This window comes from Eleutherodactylus coqui, chromosome 2 (assembly GCF_035609145.1).
Source record: "Eleutherodactylus coqui strain aEleCoq1 chromosome 2, aEleCoq1.hap1, whole genome shotgun sequence".
Lineage (NCBI taxonomy): Eukaryota > Metazoa > Chordata > Amphibia > Anura > Eleutherodactylidae > Eleutherodactylus > Eleutherodactylus coqui.
This window is the reverse complement of record NC_089838.1, coordinates 195,003,960-195,019,784: the sequence shown is the minus strand read 5'-3', so window position 1 is coordinate 195,019,784 and position 15,825 is coordinate 195,003,960. Positions and strand designations below refer to the sequence as shown.

The 15,825-nt window shown below is 42.9% G+C and overlaps 1 protein-coding gene across 2 annotated transcripts in view; it reads right to left on the bottom strand.

Moving 5' to 3' along the window:
- Positions 1-10,403: 10,403 nt before the first annotated feature.
- The window catches only part of LRGUK (leucine rich repeats and guanylate kinase domain containing), an 87,557-nt gene continuing 82,135 nt past the window's right edge, over positions 10,404-15,825 (bottom strand). For both annotated transcript variants that reach the window (XM_066592137.1, XM_066592138.1), the window contains 3 exons: positions 14,196-14,330; positions 13,037-13,212; positions 10,404-11,652 (listed from right to left, as the gene is read on the bottom strand). In XM_066592137.1, coding sequence (XP_066448234.1) covers positions 11,450-11,652; positions 13,037-13,212; positions 14,196-14,330 — 514 coding nt within the window. In that variant the 3' untranslated portion in view covers positions 10,404-11,449. The remainder of the gene's footprint in view (positions 11,653-13,036; positions 13,213-14,195; positions 14,331-15,825) is intronic.

Here is a 15,825-nt window from a genome sequence, read left to right as displayed (position 1 = left end):
ACTGAAGCAAATGTGCCGTACAAACAGTGCTAGTTTATACCTGCTTATTTTTAGTTTGGTGACCCTTTTAAAATTCTATGTATAGATGGAGGCCCACAGAAGGGAACTGAGGAAGCATTAAAATCCTAAAAAGCTCTATTCTGACCTTAGGCTAGCTTCACAGGGGCGAACGTGATACTAGGCCATGAATCCCACCCCATATCGCACTTGCCATCCATGTCAAATTTTCATGGATGGAAATTCTCTTTGGGGACTAAGGGCATTCTCACTGCGGCTGTCACAGTCCTGGCAGAATATCGTGGAGTTCTCCCGTTGCTTGCAATAGGACCGGCGCTGCTGCTCCCAGACCCATTGCAAAAAAAAAAAGGGGGGGGGGCTGAAATGCGAGCTCTCGCAGCCAGATAGAACATGCCACGATTTGTTTCCCACATAGTATTGGGGTGCCATGACGGAAAACATTGCTCACGTGTATGACCCCATTCAAAAGAATGGGTTCATATTTGTGCCTTTCAAAACGCACAAATCTCGCAATTTTTCTCTTTTTTCGGCCGTGTGAAGCTGGCCTTATTCTGACCCCCAACGCTATGCAATAGTTAATATTTTTCAATTTGTTCCTGGTCTGTATATATATATATAAGGATGTATTCAAAACTAGAGTAGTAAATATAAAATGCAACTCCAGTACAACTGAGAATGCCATAACTCCTTTACAGAAACATGTTACATAGTAACATAGTATATTAGGCTGAATGAAGACAAAGTCCATCTAGTTCAGCCTGTTTTATTCCCCCCTCAACCCCCGTTGGTCCAGAGGAAGGGGAAAAAAACGAGCCAATTTAGCACATTTGGAGGAAACCTATTCCTTCCTGACTCCATAATGGCAGCCAGAGAAATCCCTTTATCAACATTTGCGATCAACAACCTGCTGGTCACCTAATGTCTATATCCTGTAATATCATAGCGCTCTAGAAAGGCATCTAGTCCTCTCTTAAACTCCTCTATTGATTTTGCCATCACCACGTCCTCAAGCAGAGAGCTCCACAGTCTCACTGCTCTTACAGTAAAGAACCCCCTTCTGTGTTGGTGATATCTGCTTTCTTCTACACGTAGAGGATGCCCTCTTGTTACCGTTGCAGTCCTGGGTATAAACAGATCATGGGAGAGATCGCTGTATTGTCCCCTCATGTATTTATACATAGTTATTTGGTCGACCTTTAACCGTCTTTTTTCCAGGGTAAATAACCCCAATTTGGATAGCCTCTCTGGGTATTCCAGTCCTCTCATTCCATGTATTAATTTAGTTGCCCTTCTTTAAACCCCCTCAAGCACTGTGACATCTTTCCTGAGCTCCGGTGTCCAGAACTGTACGCAGTATTCCATTTGAGGCCTAACAAGTGTCTTATATAGCAGGAGAATAATGTTCTCATCCTTCGCCCCTATGCCTCTTTTAATGCATCCCAAGACTCTATTAGCTTTTGCAGCAGCTGACTGGCATTGGTTACTCCAGTTTAGTCTACAATCCACTAGTACCCTGAGGGGTCTTTTTCCATATCACTTTTCCCTAGCAGTACCCCATTTAGTGTATATTGGTGACATCCGTTTCTCCTCCCCATGTAACATTTATCAACATTGAGCTTCATTTGCCATTTTTCTGCCCAAGCCCCCAGCTTATCCAGGTCCGTTTATAGCCGCACATTGTCCTCCATTGCATTGATTATATTGTATAATTTTGTGTCATCTGCAAATATTGATATTGTACTGTGCAGTCCCTCTATCAGGTCAATGATAAATATATTGAACAGATGGGGGCCTAATGCTGTTAAAACAGTGTTAAATACTGTTAATGTTAAAATAGGAAGCCTGAATACTCTGTACTGCCTAAACCTCTATTTAATCTATTTATTTTGAAAGTAGGAAGGGTAATTGTACCAATGAAAGAGCTGACATTGGTTATAATGGGAGATAACTAAGGCTTGCCATACACATTGGATTGTCAGCATTCTCCAACATTGTGTGTAGTGCAGGTCATTTCTTGCATTGGCAGATGAGCCACTTTCAAAGGCGTCTGACTGCCCATTCAAATAAACATGCCAGTTTGGCCGATCTAAGCGTGAATGTTCATGAAGGGATTGATGAGGATAGCTTTTAGCTGCACACTCATTTGGCCAATCGTTATCTTGTGTGTCATCTTGGAGGAACATGAAACAAAACGTGCACAAAAAAAGAAATCCCCGCACTTTCTCCCTCTTATCTCATCTCTCCTTTTGATCTTATTTTGTCTCGTAATTAAAACTGAAAACTAATATAAGGATATTTTCTACGTTCCAGGAGATTAGCCATGTCTCACCCTAGCTGTCCTAAGTCTGACTGTTAGACGATTGGTTTCAGCAGGAGCCTCCTGTTGTAAGACCTAAAGATTGTTAAGCCCCGCCGCCTTCAACCAACCACCAACTGAAAATGGAACCAATCAGATTGACCTGATACAGTTAAATGGGTGGGGGATGGGGGCTGCCTAGATTATCTCCTGATTATTTTTATTGGCTCTTGTGTTCTTATAAGTGTCCAAATTGTGATCTACAGAAGTCGTATGTAGTATCAAGTCATGTAATTATGCTGTCCCCTTTTATAATATGTATTTTAACGTTTAACAATATGTGTATACCCAGTATTGGTTTACATTTTTAGCACAGCACCCTATACATGTATATTAACTCTTATGTTTGTAGAGACCCCTTGTGAGAGCAGAAAGAGGTTTCTATTTTTTTTTTTTTTTTGTAATCCTAAATCATCCTGTTAGGCCGCCTGCACACGGGTGGAAACCCTGCGGCGGGATTTCCCGCGGGATTTCCGCCACTGAAAGCCTGCATAGGAGTGCATTACAATACGCACTCCTATGCAGACGGCCGCGCGAAATGTCACGCGGCAAACAAACCGCGGCATGTCCTATATTTGTGCGGGGCTCGCAGAGCCTCGCACAGATACGTCACAGATACGTCACTCACCCGGCCTCCGGCTCCGGTCTGCGCATGCGCCGGCTGCCCGACAGCCGGCACATGAAAGAGCCGGGGCCGCCGGGCGCGAGTGAGTACGCGCTCGTCTCTGCAGGTCCTCAGGTCGGGTCCCGCGGTGAGAATTCTCGCCGCCGGATCCGACCCGCTCGTCTGCAGGCGGCTTTACTTGGATAATGGAGCTGTAGCACCTAATACGTATTAAGGCAGCTTCCTAATATAGTGTGTATTATTTACTGCTGGCTGTAGGGAACTGTTTAAGGTTGAAGTTCTTTTATCTTGTGTTTGACTGGAAGTGGGCAATGCAGGACTCCATTTGTGTCTGCTTTTAATTGTTACATATTGTAGGTGTTATAAAGTATTGCTTCCTTCAAAAACGCCTTGTATCTCTGCTAACATGATTGACCATTTTGATGCAATGTCTACAGCGTCTCTTTACCGTTAGGGCTCCATCATACTGTCGTCTTGCCATTTTAACTACACGAAGAAACTAAGAACCCAAGTGGTGCAAGGTTTTTTTTGGTTTTTTTTTGTGGCATTTTTAGTGGCTGTTTTTTTTGTTTTTTTTTTAAAAGGGAACCAGTCTCTGCGTTCATGCTACCGGTGGCAGCATGAATTTAAAACAGATGTGCCCACTGGCCCCCGTAATATATGATGGTCTGAAACACTGCAGCTTTTCACAATAAATTCAATTTAAAGTCTGACTCGCAACGGAGTTCCCAAGTCAGAGGCGTGCCGTGCCCTCCCTGACGGCAGAGTGTGGAATGACAGCTCTCTTCTATGCTTGTGTATAGGGAGAGAGCTTGTCCTCTGCATGCCGCAGCCGGGGAGAGGCCGGAGCGGCCCACCTCTTTGACTCTGAGCTCCGTTCTGAGTCCAACTTTAAAGTATGTTTGTTGTGAATGGCCACAGCATTTCAGAGTAACACGTACACTGGGAGCGCTGTGCAGATCTGTCCCGGGCTCAGGCTGTGGTTCGAGCGGCAAAGATCTGGTGATGTTTTTTTTTTTTTTCATTTGTGGTGGTTTTCACCTTACAGATCATATACAAATCTTAATTTTTTTCCCTTGGAATCACGCTTTATAATGTGCAAATCAAAACACAAAAAGCATTGCAGTTTAACGAAAATGGAGATTTAATTGGTGTCTTCCACCAGTTTTTTGGTGAGACCATGCCACTGAAACGTGAGCAGTGCTTTAGTAGTGTCCGGGGTCTCCCACAGCCTTTCAGATTTACTATAAACTATGACCGCATTAAGAACAAGTTCTAGCGGCTTACAGCTAGCATACATTTCAGATTGTGGTGCACGGATGGCATGCGAGGCGCCCAATGTATTGAGAGGCTTGCTTCTCTTATGTGTTGCGTATCTTTTGAATTAACACTGGTATATGAAACGCCTGTCTTAAATTCCCCTATATGAGTATTTTTTTTTTTTTTGAAAAGCAGCAGAAAAAGCCTGTTGAGGTCTATGGGATCCAAATGCTCTTTAAAAAAAATCAGGATGCTCTGGGTACAGTGTTTTAAAATAAAATGCTACTGACCCTTAAACCTCAAACCAAAACTCCCTTTATGCAGTGCATTTGGTATTTTAATCTAGACTATAATGTAACATCTGGCTGCAGAATAAAAACGCCAAGGACAAATTGAAACCAGCCTGAGGGTGATTTTGCACAAAGACTTTTTTGACAGTTTGTCATGCAAAACCAGATAGAAGAGGGAAGTTACTTTACATTTCCCATTCCCCTTGGATCCACTTTAGGCTTTCGTTAAATAAAAAATGCATGAAAAAGTATTTTTGTTTTCTTTTTAAAATTCTGTGTCACTATCCTATTGTGACCTATAGGTGCTTAAATGGAACATCAGATCTAAGGATATCTGCTGTTCTGTTTATAAAATACATTCTTTGTTTAGCTGCTTTGTTCTTTAGGTTCAATTGTACTTTTATATTGGAGCCTTTTGACTTTGGTTTCCATGTGTGCACTTATTATTTTTTTTGCTCTTGTGTACATGGATTTGTGGAATGTGTGAGGTGCTAACTAGGTTTCAAGATGCTTAAAAGGGCTGTATCAAGCTATAACATTATTCCCTAGCCACAGAATAGGGGATTTTTATGATCAGTGGAGGTCCCAACTGCTGAGACCATACCCATCCTAAGAATGAGGGTCCCACTCTATTTGTTTCAATGGGAGATTGACAAGGGCTTGTTCCCAGCAATTTGACACTTATATTGAAATGAATGGAGCAGCATTAGGACCTTCAAGATTGTGGGGCTCCCAGAAGACAGACCCCACATATCATAAGGTTATAACCCCTTTTAAGTGTGACCTTCAAAAAACATTAGGTGGAATTGCAGTATAAGGCTGGATTCACACGAAAGTATATCGGCTCGGTTTTCACGCCAGAGGGGCGAGGAGGAGGCAGAGAGGGGGGCGGGAGCAGATGAGGATGACTTATATCGGCTCGGTGTGAAAACCCAGCCGATATACATTCGTGGGAATCCAGCCTAAGGTTGTCTAGAATCTCTCAAAGTATTTTGTAGGTGCCCATACACACTGCCGCAGTCTGATGCAAAGTACAAGTGAAGCTCCTAAAAACCATGTGCTTTGTTTCGTCTGTACTTGCCACAGAACAATGGTAAAACACTGCAGCAATTACCTTTAGTGTGCTCTACACAATGCGGACAAGCTAAGGGTGCTTTCACACAGACTTAATAAGACCATCTTTGTGCGCACAACGTACTACTGTGCGCTCTGGTATTGCAATTTGCTCCATTACAGCATGGAGCCTGTAGACAGGTGTGGCACCGTTATTGGAAGAGGGCAGGTATGTTTCTCTAGTCTTGTATAACCTCTTTGATGAGCAGAAATTCTGTACATTCAAGTTTCTCAACCTTTCTAATGTTGATGACACTCCAAGGTTTGAATAATTGGTTACAAATATTAGAAAATGAGTCTAAGGTGTATTTTTTTTCTCATGTACAGATCTGTAAATTATAACAAACTGTGAAATTTTAATGTGTTTGTGGGTCTGTTAAAGAAAACCTTTTTTTTTTTTTTCCATCCTGTAATGAAAGGTGACAACTTTGAACTATTACACATTGATTACTGTTATGACAATGTCATTTATTGCTGAACCCAGGATTTATAAATGATACAATGGCTTAATCTCTGTTAGCAGGTAAATCTTGACCTTGTTCCAGCTGTCACTTTAGATCATGTAGCAAAACAAAACTGCACAAATAACTGGAGTTTATGTGGCTCAAAGGTGCTGATAGATTCCCTTTAAACTATGTTATGGAACTCAGAGGTAGGGGACAGGGGTGCTGCTTTTCCCTCAAACTGGCTCTCCTGGTTGCACATGCCCTCATTGATCTCTATGGGAGAGCATGTGCACAGAGTTGTCTCCAGAGTCACTGTGTGCACGCACTGATCGCCCGGGGCACCATACTAGCATGGCAAACCTGGGGAGTATAAAAAGCTGTTCCCTGGAAGCCCTGTTTCCTTACCTTTTGCCCGCCCGTAATGTAGTTTATGCGGGTCACGGGTGCTGTCAGGTTTCCTTTAACACTTTTATATACACATGCAATACTTTCTTTTTCATAGTATAAGGCTGTGCTCACATCATCTTCATGGTGTTTAGTGTATGCATTGGGAAAAGCTACTAACATACTTGTTTAACGGAAGCCATAAACATTGCCATACAGCAGCATCTGGCGCCCGTGGAAATAACCAAACAAACTGTGTACTAGACTACACTACTCCATTCAACCCTATTCAGCAATTTCATCCTCTTACACAGTGCTGTCCTGATGGAGGCCAAAAAGGCATTCTTGTGAACTATTGGGTTACTGGATACGGTTAGTGTGTATGCTGTGAGCTTTCTCTGTGTACACACTAAGTCAATATCACAAAATGTGATATGAACCTGGCCTACTTAATGTAAACTGGTTTTATAAAGCAGAAAACCCTAATTAGCAACAGTCCTATATCCTCCATTTATAGGGGTTGTGTGGTTTTCAAACTAAAATTTTTTACTGGCTGGGCATGTGTTAAAATAATTTAAGGAAAAAGAAAAGCAGCATACTCTCCTGGCTTTGCGCCTAGGGCGTCTGCTACCACCAGAAGTCAGGTGACTGCTGCCGTGTTACTTTTGTGAACTTCTGGCATTGTGGTGTCCAGGATGTGAGCACGGACGCCAAATAATGCTGCAGCCGCTGATTGCCACCAGAAGTCAGGTGACTGCCCTATTCTCTGCCACCAGCTGTTTTATTTTTTTACTTTAACCCCTTGAGTGGTGGGTTTCTTACCACCCTGTCGTGCCCACCAGGGCAGGTTTTTTAAAATGGTCTAATCATTGAATTTCAACTAATTTTGTAGTTGCGTCTCAAGAGCCATAACTTTTTCATTTTTCCATTGACATGGCCATATAAGGGCTTGTTTTTTGCGGGACAAGTTGTGATTTTTTTAAACGGGGGAGGAAAAAAAGAAATGGGGAAAAAAGGGGCCATGTCATTAAGGGGTTAAATAATGTATTAACTTCCTTCTCTGGGTCATTACGATGCACACGGCTACCACATGTGTGAATTTATTTTTGATTTTTTTACCAAGTAAAGGGAGACAAGTGGTGGTATAATTTTTTTTTTTAACTGTTTTTTTCTTTTTTTGTCCCTTTAGGGGACTTCCACAGGGACCCATCGGGACCCCCTGATCACATTCCGGGGGTCCGATGGTGACAGCCCTTTACATGCTGCAGTCACAGACTGCAGTATGTAAAGGGTTAACACAGCAGAGATCGGAGTTTTTCTCTGATCTCTGCTGTAAGAGCAGGTACCTAGCTGTCCTCTGCCAGCCAAGCACTAGCTCTCCCTGCCACAGAGACCATCGGCTTGCTTCTGACAAGCCGATGGTCTCTATGGCAACCTATAAACAAAGCAGGACTTGGAAGCAGGAGATTGCCGGCAGATCGGCAATATCTTCTGCTGGTTTTTCAAAGCCCTTGATTTGTTCTCTGTGGGGCAGTGCAGGCAGCGCACACTGTCACAGCTTGTGGCAGTGTGCTCTGCAGCTCCCATAGTGATACATAGCCCGGAAATCTTGCGGGCTATATCGAGCCCGGAAATCTTCCGGGCTATATCGAGCCCGGAAATCTTCCGGGCTATATCGAGCCCGGAAATCTTCCGGGCTATATCGAGCCCGGAAATCTTCCGGGCTATATCGCGCCCGGAAATCTTCCGGGCTATATCGCGCCCGGAAATCTTCCGGGCTATATCGCGCCCGGAAATCTTCCGGGCTATATCGCGCCCGGAAATCTTCCGGGCTATATCGCGCCCGGAAATCTTCCGGGCTATATCGCGCCCGGAAATCTTCCGGGCTATATCGCGCCCGGAAATCTTCCGGGCTATATCGCGCCCGGAAATCTTCCGGGCTATATCGCGCCCGGAAATCTTCCGGGCTATATCGCGCCCGGAAATCTTCCGGGCTATATCGCGCCCGGAAATCTTCCGGGCTATATCGCGCCCGGAAATCTTCCGGGCTATATCGCGCCCGGAAATCTTCCGGGCTATATCGCGCCCGGAAATCTTCCGGGCTATATCGCGCCCGGAAATCTTCCGGGCTATATCGCGCCCGGAAATCTTCCGGGCTATATCGCGCCCGGAAATCTTCCGGGCTATATCGCGCCCGGAAATCTTCCGGGCTATATCGCTATGGGCAGTGGAGCTCGTCCCGGAAAATTTCCGGGCGTGCCACTCAAGGGGTTAATGCATGCCCAGCTGGTAAATGTTTAACTACTGGACGTAGCATAAAGGGATTCTGTGGTTTCAAATTGGAGTCCGACCAGTCAGGCACTTAGATAGGGGATAGGTTTAGATCTTCCGATATCCCCATTAAGAGCATTTTTATTTGTCCTTCACAGTAAATAGGACTTATGGGAAATAAAATTTAACACAAACTACTGTTTTCAAAGTATTGGCTATTACAAATGCATCAAATACAGAAAAATTATATCAAAACCCTGATTCCGGTGTATAGATACTTGTGCGTTTGGGGAGGGGGTTGAAAGACATAAGTAAACATCATTGGAATTGAGGCTCTGGTCTTTGGATGAAAGATTAAAGGGCTATTTCCCTTTCAGCAGAAACATGTCTGAGCCTGGCATATCAGCGTGGCTGCCACAGTTGGGTCATGTCTGTTTGGTATTGCAGTTCAGCTCAATTTGGTTGCAAGGGGAAGAGCTGTAACTAAATTGCCGGGTGACACTCTTTCCCCCAACCGGGTTCTAGTGAGGTGCTAAAGCCAAGACTTTAAGAATTTTGGCTAGAAAATGAGAACAAAAGCATGTCTAGCTGCAATGTAACCGAAGCTACTGCTAAGTAAGAGCAGGACTACTGCATTTATAGCTGGTGGTTCAGTCTGTGTGCAGGAAGCAGAGATCTTAGGCTCCTGCCTGTCAGGGGAGAGGGTGGGCATGGAATTTTGCTTTTTGCTCATGTTATCACCCTATTATCAATCAGAGAACAAATTTCATCTCTGTCAGGGGAGGGAGTATAAGTTTCCCCTTACAGAATTCTTTAATTATTGAAAACTACACAGAATTTGCACTGCCACATCTGTAACCACTCGTACTATAAAACCTTTAGGCCTCATGTCCATGGGGAAAATCAGGCTCGCTACGGATTCTCCATGGAGAATCCGTAGCAGGTTCCTCCTGCCCCGCGGACATGAGGGCTGAAAATAAGAATTACTCACCTCTCCGGATGCTCCGGATCTTCCCTTCTTCGCGGCCTGATCTTCTTTCTGCGGCCCGGCGGATGTGCTCGGCACGCTGGCTGGGTGCCACGCGCATGCGGCGGGCACATCCACCGGGCCAAAGGAAGAAGGTCCGGCCGCGAAGAAGGAAAGACCCGTACCGTCCGAGCAGCTGAGTTTAATTCAGGTGTGGGTCTACCGTGGATCCGGACGGCCTCCATAGGCTTCAATAGAAGCCTGTGGGAGCCATCCCTGTGGGAGACCCGCACTAAAATGGAGCATGTCTGGAAAAATGACAGCCGCAGGTATTTAACTACTTGCGGGTGTCTAATGCATCCCTATGGGCCGCGGATTCGCGTGCAGGAAAAACGCTGCGGATTTTAGTTCTTAATTTGCCCGTGGACATGAGGCCTTATCCAGCAGAAGAAATTCAGTAAGAAAAAATGGAATAAAAAGTAATCAAAAGGTTGTATATACTGTACCCCAAAATGGTATTCTTAAACTACCTGCCTTGCAAAAAAAACAAGCCTCATCTCACTCTGGCAATAGAAAAATAAAAATGCTATGGTCTTGGACCGTGGTGATGCATAGAAAAAAAATGTTGTTAGAAAAAAGTGTTTATATTGGACAAAAGTGGTAAAACACAAAATTGGTATACATTTTATGTTTATCGTAATGATTTACAGTTAACAGATTGTGCACCTTAGACTGGTTTCTATAAAAATTAGAACTTATCCTACAAAATACAAGGTCTCATACAGCTCCACTGCTGAAAAATATAAAAAAGAAAAACCCAAAATTGTCAACATACTCATACATATACAGGAAGAATGGCAAAACCCAGAGTTCTAAAAGAAGAAACTGTTCAACTATGTGCAAAGCAAACTAAGGGCTAATTCACACAAACGTATGCGTTTTTAGAATCACCTGCATGCGCCGTAAAATCGTGTGAATGAAAAAAAGTCGCGATTGAGTCCTGATCTTAATTAGCATTTTCTTGTCCATCCCTACGGCCGACTGCAGCGCCCTGATGAAAAAATACACTGCTGCCTGGAAATCCCTCAGTCGGCAGAAATCCTTGGAATGACTTCTAATGATTAAATAGAGCCAGCTGTAATCTCAGTGTTGGACGCAGCTTCAATCCCTCACCTTCCCTTTTTTTTTCTAGTTTACATAGGAGTCTACAGGAGCTTCCAGCGTATCTTGGCCAAAAGATAGGGCAAGACGTATCTTTTCCAGCAGCGTGAAGATTTGGTTGCCGATTTCTGTCACAAATGTCCTATTTTTTTCTTCTGCGGTGACGTTTTTATGTGGCTATCGGTCATCTGAACGAATACATTGGAAACCAAATTGCAATTTTTCATCTGACACATTTACACAGCTAAATAGCTGCGTAGAAGCGGCTCGTGTGAATAAGGCCAAAAACCAAACTTGATCCTAAAACAAACCTGTCAGGAAAGCAGACAAGTCATCTTTACTTAACTGCCTCTTATTGTAAGGGCTTATTCAGACGTTCCCCTCCCAAAAAGCACAAATCCAATAACTGCAGTGTAAGCCGTAGGTATATTATGTGATCCGCATAGAAAGAATATATTCCCTACACACAAGTATAAGCAATACAATCTGAAAACTTATCATAAATAATAAAACCGGCCATGACTGTGTACAGAACATGGTGTTATTTGAATGCAAATTCTAGGTTGTTGACTTCTTGCGTCCCGATGGAATAGGTGGTAGGACTGGTTTGGTATTGGAGCCTGAACGATTTGTATAGATTCGAGGTGAGGAGGACGACGATGATGATGATGATGACTTGGACTTCGAGGCACTAACATCAGAACGATTTGAAGATGGAAGCCGTGGAGTCTCTGGAGTATTTCCCACATTTTTCAGGTCACCTTTGAAGTTCACAAACAATAAAATACAAAATCTATGTATGCAGCAATAATATGGCCTGAGGCTAACTTCACACGGGCTAGCGTGATATGGGCCTGTGAATCCCGCCCTCATATCGCGCTCCCCACCATGTAAATTCCCTAAGGAGGAGAGGTGTTTTCATGTCAAAACAGCCTCGCATCGCTAAAGGGAAGAAGCAATCTCACCCGATTTTCTCGCCCGTGTGAAGCTGGCCTTAGTTCGCATAACTTTTTTCATTTTATTTATTCTACATTGGATTGGACACCCCGAAAAAATGACTGACAGGCATATGGAATTAGTCTGCATTATTCAGATCTTACATAATGGTCTAGTATGAGTGTCTTCAATATACTGGAATTGGCTGCTATGCAAAGCAGAGTTTGTCGCTGTGGAAATCTGCATCTCTAAATATGGATTTTCATGCAGAATTAAGACGTTTTCAATTCTGCATCAAAATCCACATGACCCTATTCTTTTTTTTGAAAACTGCATTACATAACTTTTTATTTTTACTTTTTTGGTAATATATCTATGAGGAATTGCTTGTTGCCAGACAAGTATTTTTATTATTTTTTTTAAGTATCCGTTTTGGGTTAGCTATACTGTATATAATCTATTGTATAACTTTTATGTATTTAATTTTCTTTTTTTGGGTTGGGGGTGGGGTGGAAATGAAATTCCGCCATTTAGATTTTATGGTGTTTAGCGTGCAGTATAAATAATATAATAGTGTTATTTTCTGGGCCAGCATGATTGTGGAGATACCAGATTTATATAGTTTTACGTTTTTTCATTTCTGCACAGTGAAAACATTGTTTTTGGAAAAAAATTAGCTTTTGCATTGTTGTAGTCTAAAAGCTATACCATTTTTATTTTGCTATCAGCAGAGTCCTTTGAAGGCTTAGTTGTTTTCATTGATCACCATTTCTGGGAATATAAAACATTCTGTTCACTTCCATTTTTTTAATGGAGGGAAAAGGTGTTTTGACTTTAATGTTTTAAAAAAATATAAAAATAAATTTTTATCTTATTTTCTTTGAGTGTTAGTAGAATGCATAGCAATATATCAGTATTGTCATGTATTCTCCAAACCTGTAAGAAGCTGCTTCTGGCAGGGCCTAATGGGCCACCAGAGATGGCTGATCTGGAGGCCATTGTTAGGACATGTGATTGCTGACTTACTGAAGGTACACTTGTCTTAAAGGGGTGGTCCAGGGTTAGAAAAACATGGCTACTTTTTTCCAAACACCACAGTACCATTGAATATAAGGTTTTGTGTGGTATTGCAGCTCAGCTATGTGTGGAAGGAAATAGCCATGCTTTTCTAACCCTAGACAAGCCCTGTAAAAGAAAGGCCTTACCAACCTGACAAGGTATCTTGATCTCGTCCAATCCCAGACAAATCCAGTGGTTCTAGGTTATCTTCCACTGGCGAATGAATATTAATGACAGGAGTTGAATGAGAGGAGGATCTTCTTGTAGAAAAGGCACCAGCTGAGGTCATCAAGGACAGTTCAGAGCTGGCTCTTGAATCTCTGGAACTAAAGTAGCTTACATTAAATGTAGTATTCATGTAATTGCACATAAATTAAAAGAGACATAAATTACACCGGACGGACATCCTATTGGTTTTGCTCACTTTACAAAACATTAAAGAGGTGAAGGATTAGAAAAATATGGCTATATTTTGTAAACTGCCATATATACCTGTCCTCAGAACGTCCAATATGTGGTATTGCGGCTCAGACTCATCCACCTCAATGGAGTCCAACTAAAATACCAAACACAACTCACTGACTGGTGGGGAGCTGTTTCTGAGAAAAAGAAAAGGCACCCCTGTTTTTTTTTTTTCTTTTTTCCTTTTAAATTTTCAAAAATCAGCTGAACGAATCAGCATAGGGGACAGACTGCTGACATCAGCATGTCTGTCGCTATACAATACTGCAGGCAGCCCGACACCATTATGGGCTGTTTGGCTTCTCTTTAACCCTTTCCAATCCAATATCTGATGTCATCCAGATTTCCCTGCGTAGCTCTGATGTTGGCGAGGTCCGACCTGTTTCTAACGCTAGGCAGGACAGCGCTGCTCTGATGTCGGAGGCTGTTCTGCATAGTTATATTACATTATGCAAGACAGTGCAGCTCTGTCCTGTATAGTGCAATATAGATATGCAGATATGCCTGTGAGAGCTGTCCTGCATACTCTATTCATTTCTAATTTCTCTAATGATATCTATCTAGCATTAGAAAAAGTTGAAATTAATAGTCTTATTATATTTACAAGATTATTACAAATGATCTTGATGCAAAACACTCATAACTCACATTTAATTTTTTTTAAAAAGTGCTAATAAAATCATTATGACGTTTGTGTTTCTGTTGAGTAATTCCAAGGCGCTCTCCCGCCCAAAATAAATAAGCTGGGGAGTGTGCGGGTGGCAGGCAAGTTGGATTGGAAACGGTTAATATATTGTATTTTGTCTGCAGCAGTGAAGTTATTGATCAGAGTCTCAACCATTTTTACCTTGTTTCAGGACTAGCTGGCGGAAAGCTACGTTCTGCTGTAACATTACTTCCACTCTGTTGCATAGAAGAACATGAGGTAGGGTCTAGAAGACGTCTGTGTGTCCCCAAGGTTGCTGGAGCGGTTACAGGACCTCTATAAAGTGAGCAAGAGATCCATAAAGACTCTCATACACTTGTCAGGTCAGCAGGAGACATTTCATACTAAATCAGAAAATGCAGCTTATATCACATGTAGTGATAATAATGCAGAGAAAATCCACACATGATTACTAGTAAGTTCAGGAAAAAGTGTAGTGTAAAGCTACCTACGCACAGGCGAGTGCGATATTCTGCTCGCAAACGTGCGGTCTAACTGTCTTGATGTCAAAAACGCCTCCCATCACTTCAGTAAATTAGCGATCCTCTAGCGCAGCTTTCAACTGCGCTGGAGGATCGCCAAGTGTTTTCCACTGTTTCTATCAGGAAACCTTCCATACATGCCGTATCATGTGTTTTACTGTCCCACTGAAAACAACGGGCGATGCGTTCCAAGAAACGTGAAAAGATAGGTAATGCCAAGACGTGTATGACTTCATTTAAAATAATGAGGTTCATATTCGTGCAAGATTTATGGCTGTGTGAAAATGGTCTAAGACAAAGTCCCCCGGCGTTCTTTTCTGACCTTTAAGGGCTCATGTCCACGGGCAAAATAAGAATTAAAATCCGCAGCGGATTTTAACTCTTCTCCCGCACGCGGATCCGCACCCCATAGGGATGCATTGACCACCCGCGGGTAGATAAATACCCGCGGATGGTCAATAAAAGTGATTTAAAAAAAAAATGGAGCATGGAAAAATCTGGACCATGCTCCATTTTCATATTTTACTCACACGCTCCGGTTCTTCTCTTCGGCGCGGCGCCATCTTCTCTCAGTCGCGGCCGGATCATTTTGCTTCGGTCCGGCGCATGCGCGGGGCACGTCACCGACGTCATCATGCACATCCGCCGAGCCGAAGAAAGAAGATCTGGCCGCGACGAGAGAAGATGACGCCGCCGCGAAGAGAAGAAACGGAGCGGATGGGAGGTGAGTTTATTCTTATTTATTGTTATTTTCAGCGCTCATGTCCGCGGGGCAGGAGGGACCCGCTGCAGATTCTCCATGGAGAATCTGCAGCAGATCTGATTTTCCCCGTGGACATGAGGCCTTAGTGGAAGCGCCACAAAACAATGAAGCAGAATATAAATTTTAAAAAAATCCTTAAAAAGAAAATAAGCCATGCTTTATATGCCACAGAATGCTGGACAAAGCATTCTGGTTCAGGGCACAATTGTAGAGAAAATCCACACCAAAATTTGTGTGCCGATTTTTCACTGTAGAATGCATTCATTGCAATGAATCAAATCTGCTGAATTTGCCCATGTTGTAGATTTAAAAGCCCACAGCATGCCTATCTTCAGCTGCAGATTTCTTCTGCTTTAAAGCCAGTTTCACACGGCTGAGAAACTTGCGCGAGATTTGTACTTTGTCAGACGCACAACTATGACCCTCATTCTTTTGAATAGAGTCATATACATGAGCGATGTTTATCGTGGCAAGTCCTATCTTTTTGCGTTCCTTATATTTTCATATAGTTTCATATTGCAAACAA